This window comes from Podarcis cretensis (genome assembly GCF_951804945.1).
Source record: "Podarcis cretensis genome assembly, chromosome: 14".
Classification (NCBI taxonomy): domain Eukaryota; kingdom Metazoa; phylum Chordata; class Lepidosauria; order Squamata; family Lacertidae; genus Podarcis; species Podarcis cretensis.
Genome location: NC_137183.1, coordinates 49,375,755 through 49,395,958, shown reverse-complemented (window position 1 = coordinate 49,395,958; position 20,204 = coordinate 49,375,755). Strand labels below are relative to the sequence as shown.

Here is a 20,204-nt window from a genome sequence, read left to right as displayed (position 1 = left end):
GGAACGGAGCTTCTTGGCTGCCAGCACAAATTTGGCTCCCTGGTGTGTAATATATAGATGTTTATCTGCTAGGAGTTCAACTGTCACTTCCTGTGCGGATCGACCTGGAAGCCAATTAAGAATTGGCAATATAAATTTTCCTCTGGGCGTTATATACAGGGGGCAAATCAGCAGATAGAGTGTGCTGTCCTCTACCTGATTGCATCCATATATGCATTTGCGATTCATATTGGGAATTCCCCGATATCTCCCCTCTAAATATGCCGAGGGCATCTGTTGGAATCTTAGTTCTGCAAAGGCCCTTTGAAGTTGTGGGAAGGTCAGAGTCTCAAGGAAATGGGGCCTTGAGTGAATGAACTTAATTTGGGGGTACCAAGTAGAGTAATGGGCAGGCAATGATGGAGGCTCTGTCTTGGTTGGCAGCCTGATCAAAAATCCAGTTTCTAAGGTCACGTGGGCTAAGGGCTAAGTAGTTCTCCGTTTGAAGATTCTAAGCATTTGTGAGGCTCCTGAAGGAGCGCTCCTGAAGAAGCGTCTCCACCCCCGATCGTTCTGCCCGGACACTGAGGTCCAGTGCTGAGGGCCTTCTGGCGGTTCCCTCGCTGCAAGAAGCCAAGTTACAGGGAACCAGTCAGAGGGCCTTCTCGGTAGTGGCGCCTGTCCTGTGGAACACCCTCCCACCAGATGCCAAAGAGAAAAACAAGTACTAGACTTTTAGAAGACATCTGAAGGCAACCATGTTTAGGGAAGCTTTTAATGTTTCATAGACTATTGTATTTTAATATTTTGTTGGAAGCAGCCCAGAGTGGCTGGGGAAACCCAGCCAGATAGGCAGGGTATAAATATATTATTATTATTATTATTATTATTAGTAAATAAAATGCAGTTGCAGTGCCAGCCTCTCCAGTAAGCATGGGCAAAATGCTACTGAGGCTTTTCAGGGCTGCTGTACCATTAACTAAAAGCTTCCTGTTCATTAGTTCTGCCCATTTTATTTCTCCCTGTTCAGTAGAGCTGGGGATGCTTGGCTTCCCCCAATTGCTATTTTATCAGTACGCATCTGTTTGCACCTGTAGGCATTTTAGCCTCCGGTGCTTTGCCCTGTGAATTGTCTTTACAATCAGGCTTAGGTGAGTTTAGAGAGCTGAATCTCTCTACAGCATTTGAGAAATCTGGAGCCCCCACATTTCACTTCTCCTCTCGGATACTTCCTCTCTCACACACACTTTCTGTCTCTGCCTCTCTCTCATATTTGTTTCATGGTCTCCATCAGGCATCGCCAAGGCATGTGAGCAGAACCTGCAGAAAACCTTTCAGTTTGGTGGCCGCTGCGAGTTCCCCAGTAACATGGAGCTCAAAGCCATGGTGGTGAGTGCCCTGCAAGTCCCACGAGGGCTTTGCTGCATATAATGGGGGGGTTTACACCAGAAGGAGAATGGCTTCCAAACAGGGATGGGTGGTACTGTGGTTTGTGTTTAAGAACTGTTTTCTATTACAGGATTTGAATGCTGTAAATGTTGATGGGCCTTTTTTTAACATGCTGTTTCAATTATTGGGCACACTGTTGGTGTGCCGTATGGACAAGTCTGCCGGTGGCATGGTTGTGTGATTTGGGAACTGGGAGTGACCCACCAGCAGTCCGCTTTGGGGGCACATGCATTCAAATCGCAGTTCAAATCCATGTTGGGGTTCACAGCAGGTTCAGATCCTGTCAACTTTCAAGTCTGTTATCTGGCCTGAGTGGATGCCTAGCATAGTCTAGGGCAGGCATGGGTTCATTTCCAGAGGAAACACTCAGGTTCTTGACTGTCTGGGTTCTGGAACCTGAAGGGAGCTGGCTGTCAGCCCTAGCAGGAAAAAGGAAGTGTGGACATTATATCAGGAAGGAGCTGAGTTCCAGAGTAAGCGGCAAATGAGCATTAGAGGGGCAGCCATGTAATCACAGCCAGGTACTGGAGCAGGAGCTGATGTCATGGCCTCATACCAGCAATGAGTTGTTCTGACTAAGGAGGGAGCTCTAAGACCAGGGCTTTATAGGGCCTCGTGGGCAAGGATTGGCCCCAGAGCGTCAGCTGACAGATGGCTCAGGCAGACTGATACTGCAGTCTAGAGGGCACCCTTGAGGCACAGAGCTCAGATCTCCCAGATTTGCAGTGCTGATGGGATGCAAATACGTTTCTAGGGTTGAACCTCCTCTAAACATGGCTTATGATTAGGGGTAGGGGCATCAGCCTCTTTCCATTCCATGCCAGTTTCGCATGCCCTCAACAATCGTTAAGTCTGTTCTATCCTGTTTTCTCCTATTTTAAAAAAAAAAATATACACATTTTTAACCATTTTTGTATGCTTTCCTTAAAATATGTGTTTTGTATATTATTTTATATACATTTTCCTGCATTTCCCCCTATGCTTTTCAGCACATTTCCCTCTAAAATACACATCCCATCCCCAGTAAAATATGCATTGTCGGGTGCACATTTCTGAAGCAAGAGTGCACTGCAGCATTCAGAAGAGCACGTGCTCTGATAGTTAGCTGCTTCTCACTTGGCATATAAATGTAGAGATTATGAGATAAGTTAGTTTACTTTAAAATGCAGAATTCTCTTCCATTTTTACTTATGAACTTTGTCTTTCCTTCCTTCCTTTGCAAAGGCCGGAAGGAGCTCCAAGCGGCAGCTGTTCCTCTTACCAGGAGGGATCGAGAGGCACCTCAAGATCAAAACTTGTTCGGTGAGTGGAAGAGGAAGGATCTCTCATCCCCATAGATCAGGGAAGGGGAATTTCAGGCCCCAGGGCCAAATGTCGACCCTCCACGCCTCTCTGTGCCCTTAGGCACACAACTGCTCCCTGGCCATGCCCCCTCACCCTGAGCCACACCTCTTACCGCCCCTGTTTTCAGTGTTTTTGCCTGGGTGGAACTGAGTCTTTGAACTCTGATAATGTTTCTTGCATAGAGTCACAGAATCGTGGAGTTGGAAAGGGACCCTACAGGTTATCTGGTCCAGCCGGATGCCAAACTGCTGGATGTGTGTGAGAGTGTGTGTAGGAACTAGCTTACTGTACGCATTATTTTTGTGATTGTAAGTTGTTTTAAATTGTTTCTTTCTCCATGCTAACTGCCCACAACAGTTGTGACTTAATCAGCTTGCAAGAGCTTCCTTCATTACCATCTTCAAATGTTAAAACAATTCAGGGTGGGGATAAGCATCTTGCCCTCTCTCAGAATCATCTTTTCCTTCCATCGCCTTAAAAAATAAATAAATCTAGCTTGTGGAAGAGATCTGTATGGTTTCAAAGTTTGTATTCCTTGCTTATGAACTTTGGCATTATTTAAAACTAGCAGAAAGTGTCCGGTGCCACCCAGGAATTCTAATACAGTAAACCTATTGTTATTTTTAAATGGATAGTATAAATTAGAGTTTTAGGGCTGTGTGTGCACACACTGTATCTCTCTCACATACAGCAATATATTGCATCTGAAAGCATCCAAACATAGCTAAAAACTACCTCCACCACCTCAGGAAACCTCATTTGTAACTGCCACGTCCGTTTGGGTGAAGTCATGGCGAAGTCATGTTTTGGTCCACCATCTTGTTTCAAAATGGTGTCCCACATCCAAACACAGACAAAGACCGCATTGTGAAGCCACATGACAAGTTTGGCAATGATACGAGATACATAGCTGTCAACATTTCCTATTTTTTAAGGGAAATTCCCTTATTCCGAATAGGATTCCTCGCAAGAAAAGGGAAAAGTTGACAGCTATGAAAAGATATCGTCTAACCAAAGACACTCTAACCCATAGCGAACAGGCAGGCGGACAAGCAGACAAGTGAACCACATTCCAGAATATGTACCTGGTCATCTGTGACTCAACTTCTCCATCCCTTACCTGCATTTCCAGGTTGCGCTGGATGTGATAGAGGAGTTATGCTACGAGATGGGACTACGCCGCCCTGAGGCCTTTGATGAATACATCATTTTTGCTGTCGCCAACAGAAGTGAGTCCCACCGGGCCCCAGAGGAGAGAATCCCTCAGTCCAAAGAGCAGGAATAAACGTATCGTTCCACTCCATGTATTTTGTTCAAACTACCGATTTCAGGATTGGATCACACTGCAGACCTAAACTAGGTTTACTAGTTTACTAGAAATTACCCAGCCCCCCAAAACTGTCCATTTCAATTACTTTGCTATGAGGCTTCCTAGCAGCACCCCAACAATATATGGATTGGCTTTCGTGGGTGGATTTGCACAGACACCTGAGTTCTAAAGAGTCCCTGCACAAAAATGACCAAATTTGGATGAATTTATTGCCTGTCATATGTTGTTTCAGTAGGACACCTGGCGTATAATTTTGTAGGCTATATTCTCATTCTTGCTTGTGAAAATTCACCCGGTTGCGCCTGAAAAGTTATTTCTTTTTGAGATGCTGGACTTTATCTGGAAAGTGTCTACCACCACCTGTTGGTAGAGGGCTGTAAAACCATCCTTTTGGCCATGTAGGAAAAGAACAGTTTGCACACACACACCCTTTAGCAAATCACCAGTCTATATTTGGAAGCTAGGGGGGCCAGACTGTACACCAGGTGAATGTAGTCACCCACTTCACCAGGAACACCAGGCTGCTTTAAAAATCCGATCTGTGCCATTTCGCCCACGCAGATCAGAATGTTCGGCCTTTGAACAAAAAGGAGTATATCCTTGATGTTGCCTTGGAAATGGAGAATGTGGACAGCGGCTTCATGTTCTGGTATCGGCGCGTCATCTGGGCCCAGCCGCTAAAGTTTGACAATGAGCTCTATGTCACCATGCACTACAATCAGGTGAGACCTTTGCAGCAAAGAAAAGGAAAGCTTTCAGAGAGGAGCAGCCGAGTGCACATCTTGTTCCCTCTCAAAATGACTCATAGGTAGGTTTCCTTCCAGGTCTTGGTGATGGTGACATTTGTTTGGGCAGGAAGGCATTTTTTATTAGGACAGGTCGACCAGTGACTCTGCAGCCTATTTTTACTTGGTTCGAGATGGTCAGAGACTCTGATGTGGCCTTTCTCCCCCCGCTAAGCCTTCTATAAAATGGGTGGTCACAAAAATATGACAGGGTCTTAAAAACTAACAGGTTTGTTGTGTCAATAAGCTCTAATGGAGTAGAGCCCAGGTTATGAGAGCCAGGGTGTGTAATGGTTAGAGCAATGTTTCCCAAACTCGGGTCTCTGGCTGTTTTTAGGCTACAGTTCCCATCATCCCTAACCACTGCTCCTGCTAGATAGGGATGATGGGAGTTGTAGTCCAAAAACAGCCAGAGACCCAAGTTTGGGAAACCCTGTATTTTTGTGTTTTGATATTCTAAACCGCCCTGTGATCTTCAGATGAAGGGCAGTAAAGGTAAAGGTACCCCTGACCATTAGGTCCAGTTCCAGACAACTCTGGGGTTGCGGCGCTCATCTCGCTTTACTGGCCGAGGGAGCCGGTGTACAGCTTCCAGGTCATGTGGCTAGCATGACTAAGCCACTTCTGGTGAACCAGAGCAGTGCACAGAAACGGCGTTTACCTTCCCACCGGAACGGTACCTATTTCTCTACTTGCACTGCGTGCTTTCGAACTGCTGGGTTGGCAGGAGCACGGACCGAACAATAGGAGCTCACCCCATCGCGGGGATTCGAACTGCCAACCTTCTGATCAGCAAGCCCTGGGCTCTGTGGTTTAGACCACAGTGCCACCGCATCCCTATGAAGGGCAGTATAGAAATCTAAATCATAATCATAATCATAATAAATATACATAATGTATGCATACATGGTTATAGAAAGGAAGTATTTCAAACAGTGATTAGAAAGATTTATAACTCAATAAAATTCCCGAACTGGGTGCCATGTCAATGCAGGAAGTAGTCTGTGACATTTCTCAAGGTACATGCTAAGGAACAGCTCCTCTGCATGGTAGCGGAATCCATGAAAATTCCACCTTATGAGATTGTAGTATATATAGCATTTCAAATATTTGGAAGCTCTAAATGCTACTTAATTATTATTCGTATTTATGACTCCTCCTCTCGTTCTCCCAGGTTCTCCCTGATTATCTCAAGGGGCTTTTCAACACTCTCCCTCCCATGAGGCCGAGTGAGCAACAGTTCCAGCAAGTCTCCAAGCTGGCTGCTCTGCAGCACCGAGCAAAGGACAGCTTCTACCTGCCTACCGTGTAGGTGCCCTGTAGGTTAGGGGGCTGTGGGGACAGGGCGAAAAGGGGACATGTCCCCCCTCCAACCAGGAAGCAATTCTGAGCTGGCAGGTGCTAGGGGGCTGCTTCTTATGTTCTTCCTCCATCATCGAGGCCCTCTTAGATGGCTCCCCAAGCCCCTGAGGTCTGGTCAGCCTTTACTAAGGATCATAGCTGTCAACCGTCCCTTATTTGGCGGGAAAGTCCCTTATCCCAGCGCCGTGTCCCGCTGCTGTCCCTTATTGATGATGTCCCTTAAATTTCCCGGGTTTCAAAGGAAGCAGCTCCTCTCCCACCCTCCCTGCTGGCCAGGGAGGAGGGAGGCTCCAACAGTGTTGCTTGGCTGCGTTGCTCACCCAATAAGAAGTCTAAGAACGACTGGGGGGTGGAGCTTGCATGCCTTGTGCTCTGGTCCATGGGGTCACAAAGAGTCGGACACAACTAAACGACTAAACAACAACAACAAAACTGTGCAGGCCTTTGCAATATGCGTTTCTTTTTACCAACCTGATCACCCTGATATTTCTTGGACTCCAACTCCTATCAGCCCCAGCAAGCAAGACCAGCAGTAGTGGATGATGGGAGTTGCAGTCCAACAACTTCCGGGTTGGGGAAAACTGTCCTAACTGAAATAATTTTAATTGCTTGAAGCATCTTGTTTTGAAGACAACCTTCTCCATTCTGCTGCCTTCCAGATGTTGTTGGACTCCAAATCCCATCAGCCCCAGCCACAATGGCCAGTAGTCAAGGATGGTGGACGCTGTAGCCCAATTTACAGCAGGAGGGCTTCTGGTTCTGCAGCCCATCCTAGGTGGTTTTTGACTTTTTCTCTTCTTCTGTTTCTGCTTCCCCATCCCAGGCGGGAGGTTCAGGACTACATCCCACCCCAGTTCTACCATCTGCAGAAGGCCCAGTCATGGCTGGACATGGTCATGCACCACCTGCAGCAAGCGCAGGCCCTGAGTGCCCACCAAGCTCGGGCGCAGTTCCTAGGTAAGATGCTGGCTTTCAAGGAAGTGGCATTAATTGACCCAGGGCATGGCACTGGGAAGGTCTTGCCCACATAAACAGTGCCAACCAGCTAAAGTTAAAGAAATGAGCCATAATAAAAGGGACTGGCTGCCTTGGTTGAACCAGTGCAGTAGGAGGGGAGCTTTTTCGGGCCAAGGGCCACATCAGCCCAGTAGAAAGCTATCAGGGGCCACGTTCAATTAGTGGGCAGGCTAGACCCGCTCACATACACAAAGCTATTTCCCATTGTCACAGAGGCATTTATTTATTTATTACCTAGCAACTCCACTCAAGGTTCACCTTCCATTTTCTTCAATTCTTTCTACAAAGTTAGTTTGTTTAAAAAAGCTAAATAAATAAAAAGCTCACCAACACCATTCATCTGTCCTGACAGCACAAAAGTCACAAGGAACTCTGCCATCCCAGCAGAATGCTGCACATCTGAGCTGCAAGCCCAGCCTTACAGCTGTTTAAAGCCTCAAGCTTCAAAATGCACTTGCATCCCAAAAATTTTGCGCATGCAATTGCAGAATGCATGAGCTCCTTTTTGCATATTTGCAAGGAGCAAAAAGTCTGCTGAAATATTTCCACTTCTGCTTTGATCTCCTTGCTACAGATCCTCTTGCAGAGAAAGAAGCTACAGTTAACTCACATAGTACAGCATCAAAACCCTTTCCTTGCCACACCGAACAGGTAGTGTAGGAACCAGAGAGCAGATGAAATCTAGCTGCTGAGCATCTTGCCTACTGGATGGAATGTGGGGGGGGGGGGAGTTCTCCACTCCTGGACTTGAATAAAGAAAAAGCCCTATCGGATTAGACCGAGGCAGGTCCATCTGGCCCAACACCGTTTCCAAGAGCAGCCAGTCAGATACTTCCAAGAAATCCCCAAGATAGGATATGAAGGAGGCAACAAACTGAGTTTCACTGCACCCAAAAGTGAAAGTTCCATTTAGGGATCATGGCAAATAGGTGCTTGTTAGATTTCTTCCTCCTTCATGGATTGTCTAATCACCTTCTATTTTTTTTTTAAATGATATTTATTGAAGTTTCCATTAAGACACAAAAGTACACAAACATACACAAAGAAATACAAGTATAATTTCAATCCTTTTTTCCTTTTAAACCTTATTTCCTCGACCTCCTCACACCTCCCCCTTCTGTATTATAATTTCATTACTCTCCGCTCAACAAGTTCTTATCTTATTTCCCAACCTTAATTTAATAATTTTGTTAAATCATGATATTATTTTCCTTTTCTTCTTTCTTTCATTCCTCAATTTATTTTTAAGACCTTATATCTATTTAATTTAAAAAACCCAGTTTTAATTTAATCTTAAACCTTTTTTCTAAAGTCGGCCCAAGTTTCCCTTCCACGATTTTTCCTCATACCATAAAAGTTACAAAAAAGAAATAAACATATAAACAAGATCTAAACAGATTATATCACCCTTCGGAATCCCAAATCCCACCCTCCCTTTCCCGGTTTTGATCCCCAAACCAGTGTCCATAAATGCGTCCATTTCTCAGCCTGGATCCCAAACACCTGAGGCTTTTAGACCTCTCTCAGTTTCTCTCTGCCGGTCTTTTTGACAGTCCTTTGTTTTCAACACCAACTCTCGAAGAAGCTCTGTCCCAATAATGTCCATTTTTCTTCCGAACAGGCCTCTGTATTTAAGAGTGGAGCTCAAATTTTGTTTCTTAAGTCTTTTAAATCTGTATGTCCCAAAAGCTCCAATTTCCATCTCAGTCAAATTTATGCTACCAGGCCTCTGGTCCAGCTTTGTCTTCTGCAACATTGTGGCTTCATCTTTAATTTCCAGTAAGTCCTCATATGTCTCTTGGGATTTTTCTAACTTCGTTTCCCCAGCTGCAGCAGTTTCTGTTTCAACTTCAAGGGCTATTGGTTCAGGAACGAAAACTTGTGTTAGGTCTCTTCCTGTTCCCACAAGATTGTTTACTGTATCATTCAGTGCTGTTGCCCTTGTTGTTAAGATGTTGCTCTGGTCCTGGAACTTTCCCAGGAGATAAAAAGTCCTATTCAGCTCAGCGAGTATTTTTCCACTTGGAGCCATTTCTTGCAGTATTCCAAAACTCCCCTCTAGGGGGATTCTGTTTACTTAGTGTCTTTACAATTTCAATCCAATAGACCAAAATGTAACTTATTTTCCTTTGCTCCCGACAATTTATATCCAAATTTAAGAAAATCTAGCCAGCAGAATCACCAAAAGCGACGTTTCCTTTTATTTCCCAACTTTGACAGCTAGTTTGACAGCTGTCAAAGTCCGTATCTTTCCAACAGGCTCTTTCACAGATCACACCCGGGTCCCGGGGGGTTGCACTTTAATTTAAACCAATTCTTATCCTCCAGCAAAATCAATATACTGTCCAATCGCGAAGATAGTAGCTTTTCTTCCAAAAAGGCAAAGATGTTTCTCCCAACTTTAGTTAGCTAGTCCTTGCTTTAGACTATCTACAAGGCGGGGGGGTGGACTTCCTTTTTACACTTCCCCCGATCGTGCTGAATTTTAAAGAAGAATTTCCCTTTTAAGTCTAATTTCCGTATTACTCACGGGTTGTTGCTTTTAGTCCGAATATTGAAGGAAAAAGTCAGCGCTCTCCATCCATGGCATGCGGCTTCACTCAGCAGGGGAAGCAGAGGACTCTCAGCACCGCGCCGCTCCCCGCTCCCGTTCCGCAGCCTTTAAAAAGGCTCCTTTGCGGGTCGGGGGGCGCTAATGGTGCCCGCCGAGTCACCACGTCCACAGGCATCCACACCTGTGGTTTTAAGGGTCCCCGCGTCGCCAGCGCGGCAGAACCCGATCCCTACTGAGCCGATTCCCTCCGGAGATCGGAGGGAATCCGCCATTAGATGTTGGCGCTAACCCGGAAGTCCCTGTCTAATCACCTTCTACAGTCATACCTTGGAAGTTGAACGGAATCCGTTCCAGAAGTCCATTCGACTTCCAAAAATGTTCAAAAACTTCCAAAACGTTCAAAAAACGTTCAAAAAACGTTCAAAAAACGTTCCAAAACGTTCAAAAACCAAAGTGCGTCTTCTCATTGGCTGCAGTAAATTCTTGTAGCCAATCAGAAGCTGCGGAAGCCCCACTGGACATTCAGTTTCCAAAAATCATTCGGAAACCGGAACAGTCACTTCTAGGTTTGCAACGTTCGGGAGCCAAAATGTTTGAGAACTAAGCTGCTCGCAAACCAAGGTACAGCTGTAAAGCCATCTTAACTAGTGACAGTCGTTGGCACATCTTGCAGCAGTGAAAACACACACACACACACACACACACACACACACACACACACACGACAAAGCTCCAGCACTATTGTTCCTTGTTTTGCTTTGTTTTGTTTTGTCCTGTTTTGTTTTTTTATTATTATTATTCTGTTAAATTATTATATAGTTTGTATTTTGCCTTTTAAGGGGGAGGGTCATGGCTGCCTGGGAGTGGACCTCAGCCAATAGATTGGGTGGGGCAGGTTCCACAGGGGGAGATGTATTGGGACACCCGATCTCAGTGATCACGGGCAGGAGGAGGAGTTATGCTAAGACCAGACCATGTCATTACCGAGGAGGCAGGTTTAGTCGTTGTTTGAGGACTATCCCTGCCTCCAGGTCTGGTCCTGACCGGAAGGATACAGTAATCAGCAAGGGAAACCCACATGACCTGAAAGTGTTGCTGTGCAATGCCAGGTCAATGATGAATAAAACCACTGCCATCCACGACCTGATTGTGGATGGAGGATTTGACCTGGCATGTGTGACAGAGACCTGGTTGGATGAGGCAGATGGGCCTGTCCTTGCCGCTGCTTGCCCACCAGGTTTCTCTTACGCACAGCAACCCAGGTCATGTGGGCGGGGAGGGGGGGTTGCAGCGATTTTTAGGAAGTCATTAGTCTGCACCAGGCGTCCTATTGGGAAGACCCAGTTTTCTGAGTGCATGTTCTGGAAGTTGGGCAATAGGGGCAGTACAGGATTCCTACTGGTGTACCGACCTCCCCGCTGCACCAAGGATTCCCTGCCCGAGCTGCTTCAGGTCGTGGCGGATATACTCCTGGAGACACCTAGCTTGGTTGTCCTGGGGGATTTTAACATCCATGCCGACACGACCTTACAAGGGGCAGCTCGGGACTTCGTGGAAAGCATGGCCTCCATGGGGCTGTCCCTGAATAAGTTTGGCCCAACTCATAGCCACGGACATGCCTTGGACTTGGTGTTTACCTCTACGGATGTTGGTGATCTGACATTAACTAAAAGCGAAACAAAAGAAGTGCCATGGTCAGATCACTTCCTGGTGCAACTGGACTTCTCCGCAACCCTTCCCCTCCGCAGGGAGGTGGGACCGATTCGGATGGTCCGCCCCCGCCACTTAATGGATCCAATTGGCTTCCAGAGAGTGGTAGGGGATGCTTTATCCCAAGTTGATGGCCTTTCAGCTGATTCCCTGGTGGCACGCTGGAATGCGGAGTTAACCAGGGCTATTGACTGTCTGGCTCCGAAGCGCCCTCTCCGATTGCATGGAGCCCGGACAGCCCCGTGGTTCTCCCCGGAGCTGAGGGTGATGAAACAATCGTTGAGACGGCTAGAGCGCCGGTGGCGGAAAACTCATTCTGAATCAGACCGGACACGGGTTAGAGCTCAACGTCGAGCCTACCAAGTGGCAATGGCGACGGCGAAGAGGGCCTTCTTCGCCGCCTCCATTGCATCTGCAGAAAACAGCAGCAGGAGACTTTTTCAGGTGGTTCGCAGTTTATCGGAACCACCTGTACCACCGGGGCCTGGTAGGGACCCCAAGATCTCCTGCAATGCTTTTGCAAAGTTTTTTGCAGATAAAATCGCTCAGATTCAGAAGGAAGTAGACTCCACAGTGGGAGCAGGGCCAGGGCGGGAGAGTGCTAGAGTTCTGTCTGGTCCTGTTATATGGGATCAATTCCAATCTGTTACCTCCGAGGATGTGGACAGGCTGCTTGGACGAGTGAAACCGACCACCTGTCTTCTTGATCCTTGCCCATCCTGGCTGATAAAAGCGAGCCGGGAAGGGCTGGGCGATGGGCTTTGCGGGGTGGTGAATGCTTCCCTCTGTGAGGGAGCCTTCCCAGACCCGCTGAAGGAGGCGGTCATTAAACCGCTTCTTAAAAAAACATCTTTAGACCCGGCCAATTTGGCCAACTATCGCCCAGTCTCAAATCTTCCATTCTTGGGCAAGGTGATTGAGCGGGTGGTTGCTGAACAACTCCAAGCACGCCTGGAGGAAACGGACCATTTGGATCCCTTCCAATCGGGATTCAGGCCTCACCATGGGACTGAAACTGCCTTGGTCGCGCTGGTTGATGATCTCCGGCGGGCTAGGGACAAAGGTGAGAGCTGTTTCCTAGTTCTGCTGGATCTCTCAGCGGCCTTTGACACCATCGACCATAATATCCTTCTGGACCGTCTAGAGGGGCTGGGAGCTGGGGGCACTGTTATACAGTGGTTCCGCTCCTTCCTCCTGGGCCGTGTTCAGAAAGTGGTGGTGGGGGATGAGTGTTCAGACCCTTGGGCCCTCACTTGTGGGGTACCTCAGGGTTCCGTCCTCTCCCCCATGCTTTTTAACATCTATATGAAGCCGCTGGGAGAGATCATCAGGGGGTTTGGACTGGGTGTTCATCAGTATGCAGATGACACCCAGCTCTACCTCTCCTTTAAATCAGAACCAGTGAAGGCGGTGAAGGTCCTGTGTGAGTGCCTGGAGGCGGTTGGAGGTTGGATGGCGGCTAACAGATTGAGGTTGAATCCTGACAAGACAGAAGTACTGTTTTTGGGGGACAGGAGGCGGGCAGGTGTGGAGGATTCCCTGGTCCTGAATGGGGTAACTGTGCCCCTGAAGGACCAGGTGCGCAGCCTGGGAGTCATTTTGGACTCACAGCTGTCCATGGAGGCGCAGGTTAACTCTGTGTCCAGGGCAGCTGTCTACCAGCTCCACCTGGTACGCAGGCTAAGACCCTACCTTCCCGCGGACTGTCTCGCCAGAGTGGTGCATGCTCTGGTTATCTCACGCTTGGACTACTGCAACGCGCTCTACTTGGGGCTACCTTTGAAGGTGACCCGGAAACTGCAATTAATCCAGAATGCGGCAGCTAGACTGGTGACTGGGAGTGGCCGCCGGGACCACATAACACCGGTTCTGAGAGATCTGCACTGGCTCCCAGTACGTTTCCGAGCACGATTCAAAGTGTTGGTGCTGACCTTTAAAGCCCTAAACGGCCTCGGTCCTGTATACCTGAAGGAGCATCTCCACCCCCATCGTTCAGCCCGGACACTGAGATCCAGCGCCGAGGGCCTTCTGGCGGTTCCCTCATTGCGAGAAGTGAGGCTACAGGGAACCAGGCAGAGGGCCTTCTCGGTAGTGGCGCCCGACCTGTGGAACGCCCTCCCATCAGATGTCAAAGAGATAAAGAATTACCTGACATTCAGAAGACATCTTAAGGCAGCCCTGTTCAGGGAAGTTTTTAATATGTAATGCTGTATTGTTTTTAACACTGATTGGGAGCCGCCCAGAGTGGCTGGGGAAACTCAGCCAGATGGGCGGGGTATAAATAATAAATTATTATTATTATTATTATTACTCCTCCACCGGGTGAGCAAAATCCTTCCTCTAAGGCAGCTGGTTTTGTTCCAGCACTGCCCAGAATGTGCTTAAAATGTTTACGGTAAAACATGCACATTCTGCTTTATAATTGAGGCAAGAAAAGTTACCGGCCCACAATAAGTTATGTAGTCTAGCTGCAAATCTGGTTAGCCATGTGAGAGCAGGTTGCTGGGCTAGAGAGGCCATTGTCTGAATCCAGCAGGCTTTTCTTACACTCTTAATTCCATAAGGGGGGAAAAAACCCTTTTCTCCAGATCAATCTGAAGTTGAGCAAAGGACCCCTTTGTCTCTTGCCCCAGTAATACCGTATTTCACAATAATGGTGGTGTTGCAGATCATTCCAATTCCGCTCCCCCCTCCAGGGCTCCTGAGCGCTTTCCCCATGTTCGGCTCATCCTTCTTCTACATCCAGAGCTGCAGCAACAACACCATCATCTCCCCCTGCATCCTGGCTGTGAACCAGAATGGACTCAACTTCCTCAACAAAGAAACCCACGTAGGTTTTGTGGATTGTCCTGTCCTCCTTTCAGGCTGCTGTTCACCAGGCGAAGCTGGCTCCTGGCCCACGACAGCAAGTCCTGTTGCAAGTCCTGATGCTGTCAGGGTCTGACTCTGAATCTGTGCGAGTCAAGGGAAGAGGCTGTGGGTTTTGCACAGCAGCGTAAGCTAGCATGGTGACAGTGTTAGTGGATCTCTGTACATGTATGTGTCTTTACTTCAAAGACCAGAAGAACTGTTTATAGTAGATAGCAGGGTTCAGCTTTGTCTTGTGTCTGGATACAGAAAACAAAGCATTCCTTTGAACTGCATGGGAAAGGAGTTTTTCTTTTTTAAAAAAATATGCTTTTTATTAGAAGAGGAAGAAGAGTTTGGATTTGATATCCCGCTTTATCACTACCCGAAGGAGTCTCAAAGCGGCTAACATTCTCCTTTCCCTTCCTCCCCCACAACAAACACTCTGTGAGGTGAGTGGGGCTGAGAGACTTCAAAGAAGTGTGACTAGCTCAAGGTCACCCAGCAGCTGCATGTGGAGGAGCGGAGACGCAAACCCAGTTCCCCAGATTATGAGTCTACCGCTCCTAACCACTACACCACACTGGCTTAATTTTTACAGTGGTGCCTCGCAAGACGAAAAGAATCCGTTCCGCGATTCTCTTCGTCTAGCGGTTTTTTCGTCTTGCGAAGCAAGCCCATTGACGGCTTAGCGGATTAGCGCTATTAGCGGCTTAGCGGCTTTTAGCGGCTTATCAGCTTAGCGGATCAGCTGATAAGCGGCTTAGCAGCTTAGAAAAAGGGGGGGGAGGGGAAAAAAGTCGGAAAAACTCGCAAGACATTTCGTCTTGCGAAGCAACCCCATAGGGAAATTCGTTTTGCGAAGCGCCTCCAAAACGGAAAACCCTTTCGTCTAGCGGGTTTTCCGTCTTGCGAGGTGTTCGTCTTGCGGGGCACCACTGTATTAAGTGTATATGAAGGGAAAGGAGTTTTTCCATTTACCAGGGACTCTGGAAGAAGCTGTGTTGCTGGGAGCAGGAAATCTCTGAAGACTCTGCTGGGGTTTCACGTACTCTACTGGTTGAGGTGTGGTGAACTAACAGCTGACTTCCACAAGTCACTAGCAGCTACAACACGGCTCTTTCCTTCCTCTTCCAGGAACCCATTGTGACATTCTCCCTGAAAGAGATCCAGTCCACACGCACCCAACGGCCCTCGGCTGGATCCAGCTACCCCTACGTAGAGATCATGTTGGGGGGCTTGATGTCCCAAAGGATCACGCAGCTGCAGCTGGAGCAGGTAAAGCAGGAAAATGCCTGTACTGATACAGCATAATTCCCCAGCGGCCAGTGGTGACTGGTACCCTTGGAACTGCCAGGGTGGAAGGCAGGGAGTCCAGGCATTAGGCGGAACAACAGGTGGAGCCATTTATTTCTGGATTTGTCCCTATCCTCCTCCGTTCCGCAAAGGCAACACTAATGCTGAGGAATAATAAATAATAATAATAATAATAATAATAATAATAATAATAATAATAATAATAATTTATTTATACCCTGCCCATCTGGCTGGGTTTCCCCAGCCACTCTGGGCGGCTTCCAACAGGATATTAAAATGCAATAGTCTATTAAACATTAAAAGCTTCCCTAAAGAGGGCTGCCTTCAGATGTCTTCTGAAAGTCTGGTAGTTGTTTTTCTCTTTGACATCTGGTGGGAGGGTGTTCCACAGGGCAGGTGCCACTACCGAGAAGACCCTCTGCCTGGTTCCCTGTAGCTTCACTTCTCACAGTGAGGGAACCGCCAGAAGGTCCTCGGCACTGGACCTCAGTGTCTGGGAAGAATGATGGGGGTGGAGAGGCTCCTTCAGGTATACTGGAAGAAGCTGACAAGGAGATAGTCAAGGAGGTAGTCAAGTGGAGCTTGGCTGAGGGAAGCTGAGCTTGGTGGGGCCTCGGGTACCAAAATGTATTGGCCCCATTGGCCCAAAGAGATAAGCCTGCACTGGATTCGTCCTAATGAGCCAGCCTCATGGCATGAGCCCAGCAAGACACACTTAAACAGGCCTGAGGAGTTAGGGGCAACACCAAATTTTCACCTGAAGTTAGATCTGGGGTGACTTTGAGAATTCCACCTTGGGCAAAACATCCTAGGAATTTTGAGGGAAGCTGGAGCTGATTTGGTGAGACTCGTAGCATTTCTCAAGGGAGAGAGGGTGGGATCCATACATCCCCCGAAGGTGTTACGGCAAAGCAGATTTTACCCCACAGCAGATTTTCAGGTTCCTCCTTTGCCTGAAATCCTGTGGAAAGTCCAGGAAAAAGCGAATAGTTGTGAGAATTCTAGCAAAATGTATCGGTGCGGTGACCTTGCATCTCCCTTTGTGGATCTGTCGCCTTTAAATTCAGACTGGCAAGCTCATTTGTACAAAAATCTGATTGGGAAAAGATTTGAGTAGGGTGTTTAGTTTTGTTCTTTGCATCCAGAAAGCATTTGTTCATTTGGCTTTTATTTAGACTCCTGGCCTAAATAAAATCTCACGGCACATTACAGTGCTGCGCACCAGAGCTTCTTGATCCACATTTTCAGAATCTAGCATAAGCTTTATAATTTATTATGCACATTTAGACTTTGTTGGAAATATGATGCAATTCTGCAAATATGCTTAACTCACATCATTCTCCTCCCCTCCCCTCTCTTTCTGTCTCCTCTGTCTTCTCCTGTCTCCTTCCACTGGCTCTGTGAAGCTTAACCTTCAGATGGTAGGTAGCATGCAATTGGGATGATAAAACTTATTTTTTAAAAAATACCAGTGTATTGCATTTTCATGTGTTCAAAGCACTCTGCACAAATTATTTTGTAATATTTACAACAGCCCTGCAAGGTAGGTAAATATATGCAAAAGATGAGATTCAAACAGGTGACTTGTAACTTCATCTGTTAGCCACCACAATTGCACCATGCAAAGTTGGTATTCAGATCTCGAAAAAGCCATACACAAGTTTGCTGGGCTCAGGTTGTTCCTTGGCCTTTTAAAGCTTGGGAGTAGCAAATGTCATTGGCAAGGAGATATTAGGATATTGGGGCAGAGACATAAGGTGAGGGCAAGGCCATGAAAGGCTTTGAAAAATAAAGATGAGGATCTGAAATGACTTTGTGATGGAGAAGTGGCTTAAATTTCTCCAAAAAAGATTGGATGGGCAGGATATGGTCAACGACACCGTCTGAACGCCTTCCTTACCATTTCAGTGTTACTAGAGCCTCTTAACAGAAAGATCAACTTGAATCTGTCTGGTTTACCAATTTTAACTTTTGTAAACAGGCAGTTTCACTGTGGAGAGGTTTGATAACGCCAACAGATAGTGATGGCTAAGAAGGCGTCTTTAATACCTAAGGTGCAAACCTTTAGTATCTATGCATCTCATAATTAGTATCATTTTGGTTTCTATGTATCTATTGTTGAATTTCTTAGAATGAACTGCCTTGCTACCTTAGCGAGACCATGTTATGGGACCAAAAATCCAATAAGATTTAACAGGGAGCTTTTGCTGGATCTGACACCCATCTAATTCCTTCTAAGCCCTGCTTAGTGGAGCTAGTAGCTTTTACGGCAGCGTCTCAACTAACGTCAAATCACCGTCCACCTTCTTGCTTTCCTTCCCTCTCCAGGGCCTGGAGCTTTGCCGAGTAATCGCCACCCACATGGAGAGCTTGCTGCACGCCCGCGAAAAGCGACTCACGCTCCCTCCGAGCGAGATCACCTTGTTGTGAATGGACTGGCCACACACCTCTCCCTCTCCCTCTCTCTCATTCTCTCTCTCTTTCAGGGCTGGCCCAATACATTTTGGTACCTGAGGCAAGCCACAAAGTGGTGCTTCCCCCAGGAAGAAGGTGTGAGTGAATAAGGGGGAGGTAAAGTTCGACATTGGGATTGAGGGTGGGAGACCAGCAGCACCTCCTATTCACCAAGAAGTCGCGATAGAGGTGGCATTGGGGAGGGCTGTTGAGGAGGAGGCAGATATGGCCTGGGAAAATAACTGGTGAATACCAATTAATCCTGAAGTCCCACATGTAAAAACTGCAAAAGGAAAATGGATGTCTGCCTGAATTCAAAAAGCATGCGGGCCTTGACTCACTCTCTAGCCAAAAACCTTTTCAGCAGAGTTTAAAACAGAAATACATGCAGTGTTTGTAATGTGTGGGAAATATAGGTTGTTAGACCTTTAAAATGTCCCAGTATTAAGTGCTTACAGTTTGCTTCTAGGAGTGAATAGACCACAACCTTAAGTAAGATAAAATGCTTTATTTACAGTAATCAGCGGTCTCAATGCTACAGCAGAAACAACAGAGATAAAAGCTTCATGAGTACAAAAATATGAAAAGTATCTTCAAACATGGAGTCTGGGCTTAGGAGCTCCAGCCTTATGCATCTGGTCAGTTATATGGTTCAAAAATAAGAGAGAGAAAAAGGAACAGGAAACAACCTTTATTTCCTCCCTTGCCACAGGACCAATCTGAAACTTCTTTAGCATTTAAGAACTCTGTGATCCTTTACCCATTTCTTACTATTATGCACAATTTATGCAGATTTGGCTGCATAAATCTCCTACAAACATCTGGGGTGTGTGTGTGTGTGTGTGTGTGTGTGTGTGTGTGTGCCAGGTTTGGGAAGACTGCACTCATCTGTCCCTATAGGCTGCTATATATGAGAAGTCCTTCTAGACCAGGAGTTGAAGCCTGAGCCCAGATTCTCGTAATAAGAAATCTGAGGTGGGTGGATAGAACCTATGGAAGAACTACTGAGCTGGACCAGATCAAGATGCCATCTGGCCTAGCACTCACTTTGCAACAGCTGTCAGCCAGATGTGTCTGGAAGCTTCCGAGCAAAGCATGATGATGAATCATCCGCTGTTTGTCCCCAGCCTCTGTCTGTTTACGTGCACAAGTTGTTTGCAAAGTTATTCACAAGTTCTGTTTTTTTTTTTTAACATACTTTGGTCCGGTTTCAAGAATATGGCTTTTTCTGCAACTTTGCTCTTTATTTTTATAAAAGCAACCAGTCTTCAGAAGAACTGCTATTGTGCTATTGGGGGAGAGAGAGAAAGAGAAAGAGAAGAAGCAATAGTTCACACCCTACCTGCTATATTTTGTAATATTTTTGCACTCAAAATTGCGCTTTTTTGAGGGGGGTTATATTTGTTCACAATTTGAGCAAAATTAAAAGTGTCATTTTATGTCACACGCTCATGGTTGCCTGGTCTTTTGCTCTTCACCTTTGAGGACAACAAAATCGCATTAATCAACATTCCAAACACACATGCCAACAAGGGTGTGTGCCTGCCCCAGTATAAATGCAAAATAGTTATTGAAGATGCAATTCTACACAAGAGAGGTGGGAAACCCTTTTCAGACTTAGGGCTACAATCCCTAGGATTGTTTCTTTCCTCTTATTTGGTAATCCATCTCGCTCAAAAATGTCTTGGAATACATGTTGACCTAACCGAGGAGCGTGCCAGCAAAAAAACACAGGAGCTTGTAATTATATCAGGATGACTGCATGGCTTATTCAATGGTTGGATCTTTCTGTGCCTCTGCCAGCATCTGTTAGCAGATGTTAGATAATCACTCTTATTTATTGCACCATCCATGCCTCCAGGCCCTTACAATCTAGATATCATCAGAGATGAACAGTGTCTGTCGCAGATTTTTGGGGGCCCTTGGGCAAGCCACCTTCTACGTACCACATCCCACCTCAGTGAGACAAACTCCTCACTGCCATTATCTGCCTCTCCCCTTCCTCATTTCTCCCACCCATTGGCTTGCCAGGCAGAAAGCTGTTGAGCAAGCAGGC

At 46.7% G+C, this 20,204-nt stretch overlaps 1 protein-coding gene across 1 annotated transcript in view; it reads left to right on the top strand.

Moving 5' to 3' along the window:
- The window catches only part of MYO15A (myosin XVA), a 101,642-nt gene extending 82,050 nt beyond the window's left edge, over positions 1-19,592 (top strand). Inside the window, exons 56-64 of the mRNA XM_079953638.1 lie at positions 1,274-1,368; positions 2,653-2,730; positions 3,905-4,001; positions 4,664-4,824; positions 6,062-6,195; positions 7,073-7,206; positions 14,227-14,360; positions 15,515-15,655; positions 18,023-19,592. Coding sequence (XP_079809764.1) covers positions 1,274-1,368; positions 2,653-2,730; positions 3,905-4,001; positions 4,664-4,824; positions 6,062-6,195; positions 7,073-7,206; positions 14,227-14,360; positions 15,515-15,655; positions 18,023-18,124 — 1,076 coding nt within the window. The 3' untranslated portion in view covers positions 18,125-19,592. The remainder of the gene's footprint in view (positions 1-1,273; positions 1,369-2,652; positions 2,731-3,904; positions 4,002-4,663; positions 4,825-6,061; positions 6,196-7,072; positions 7,207-14,226; positions 14,361-15,514; positions 15,656-18,022) is intronic.
- Positions 19,593-20,204: the final 612 nt, after the last annotated feature.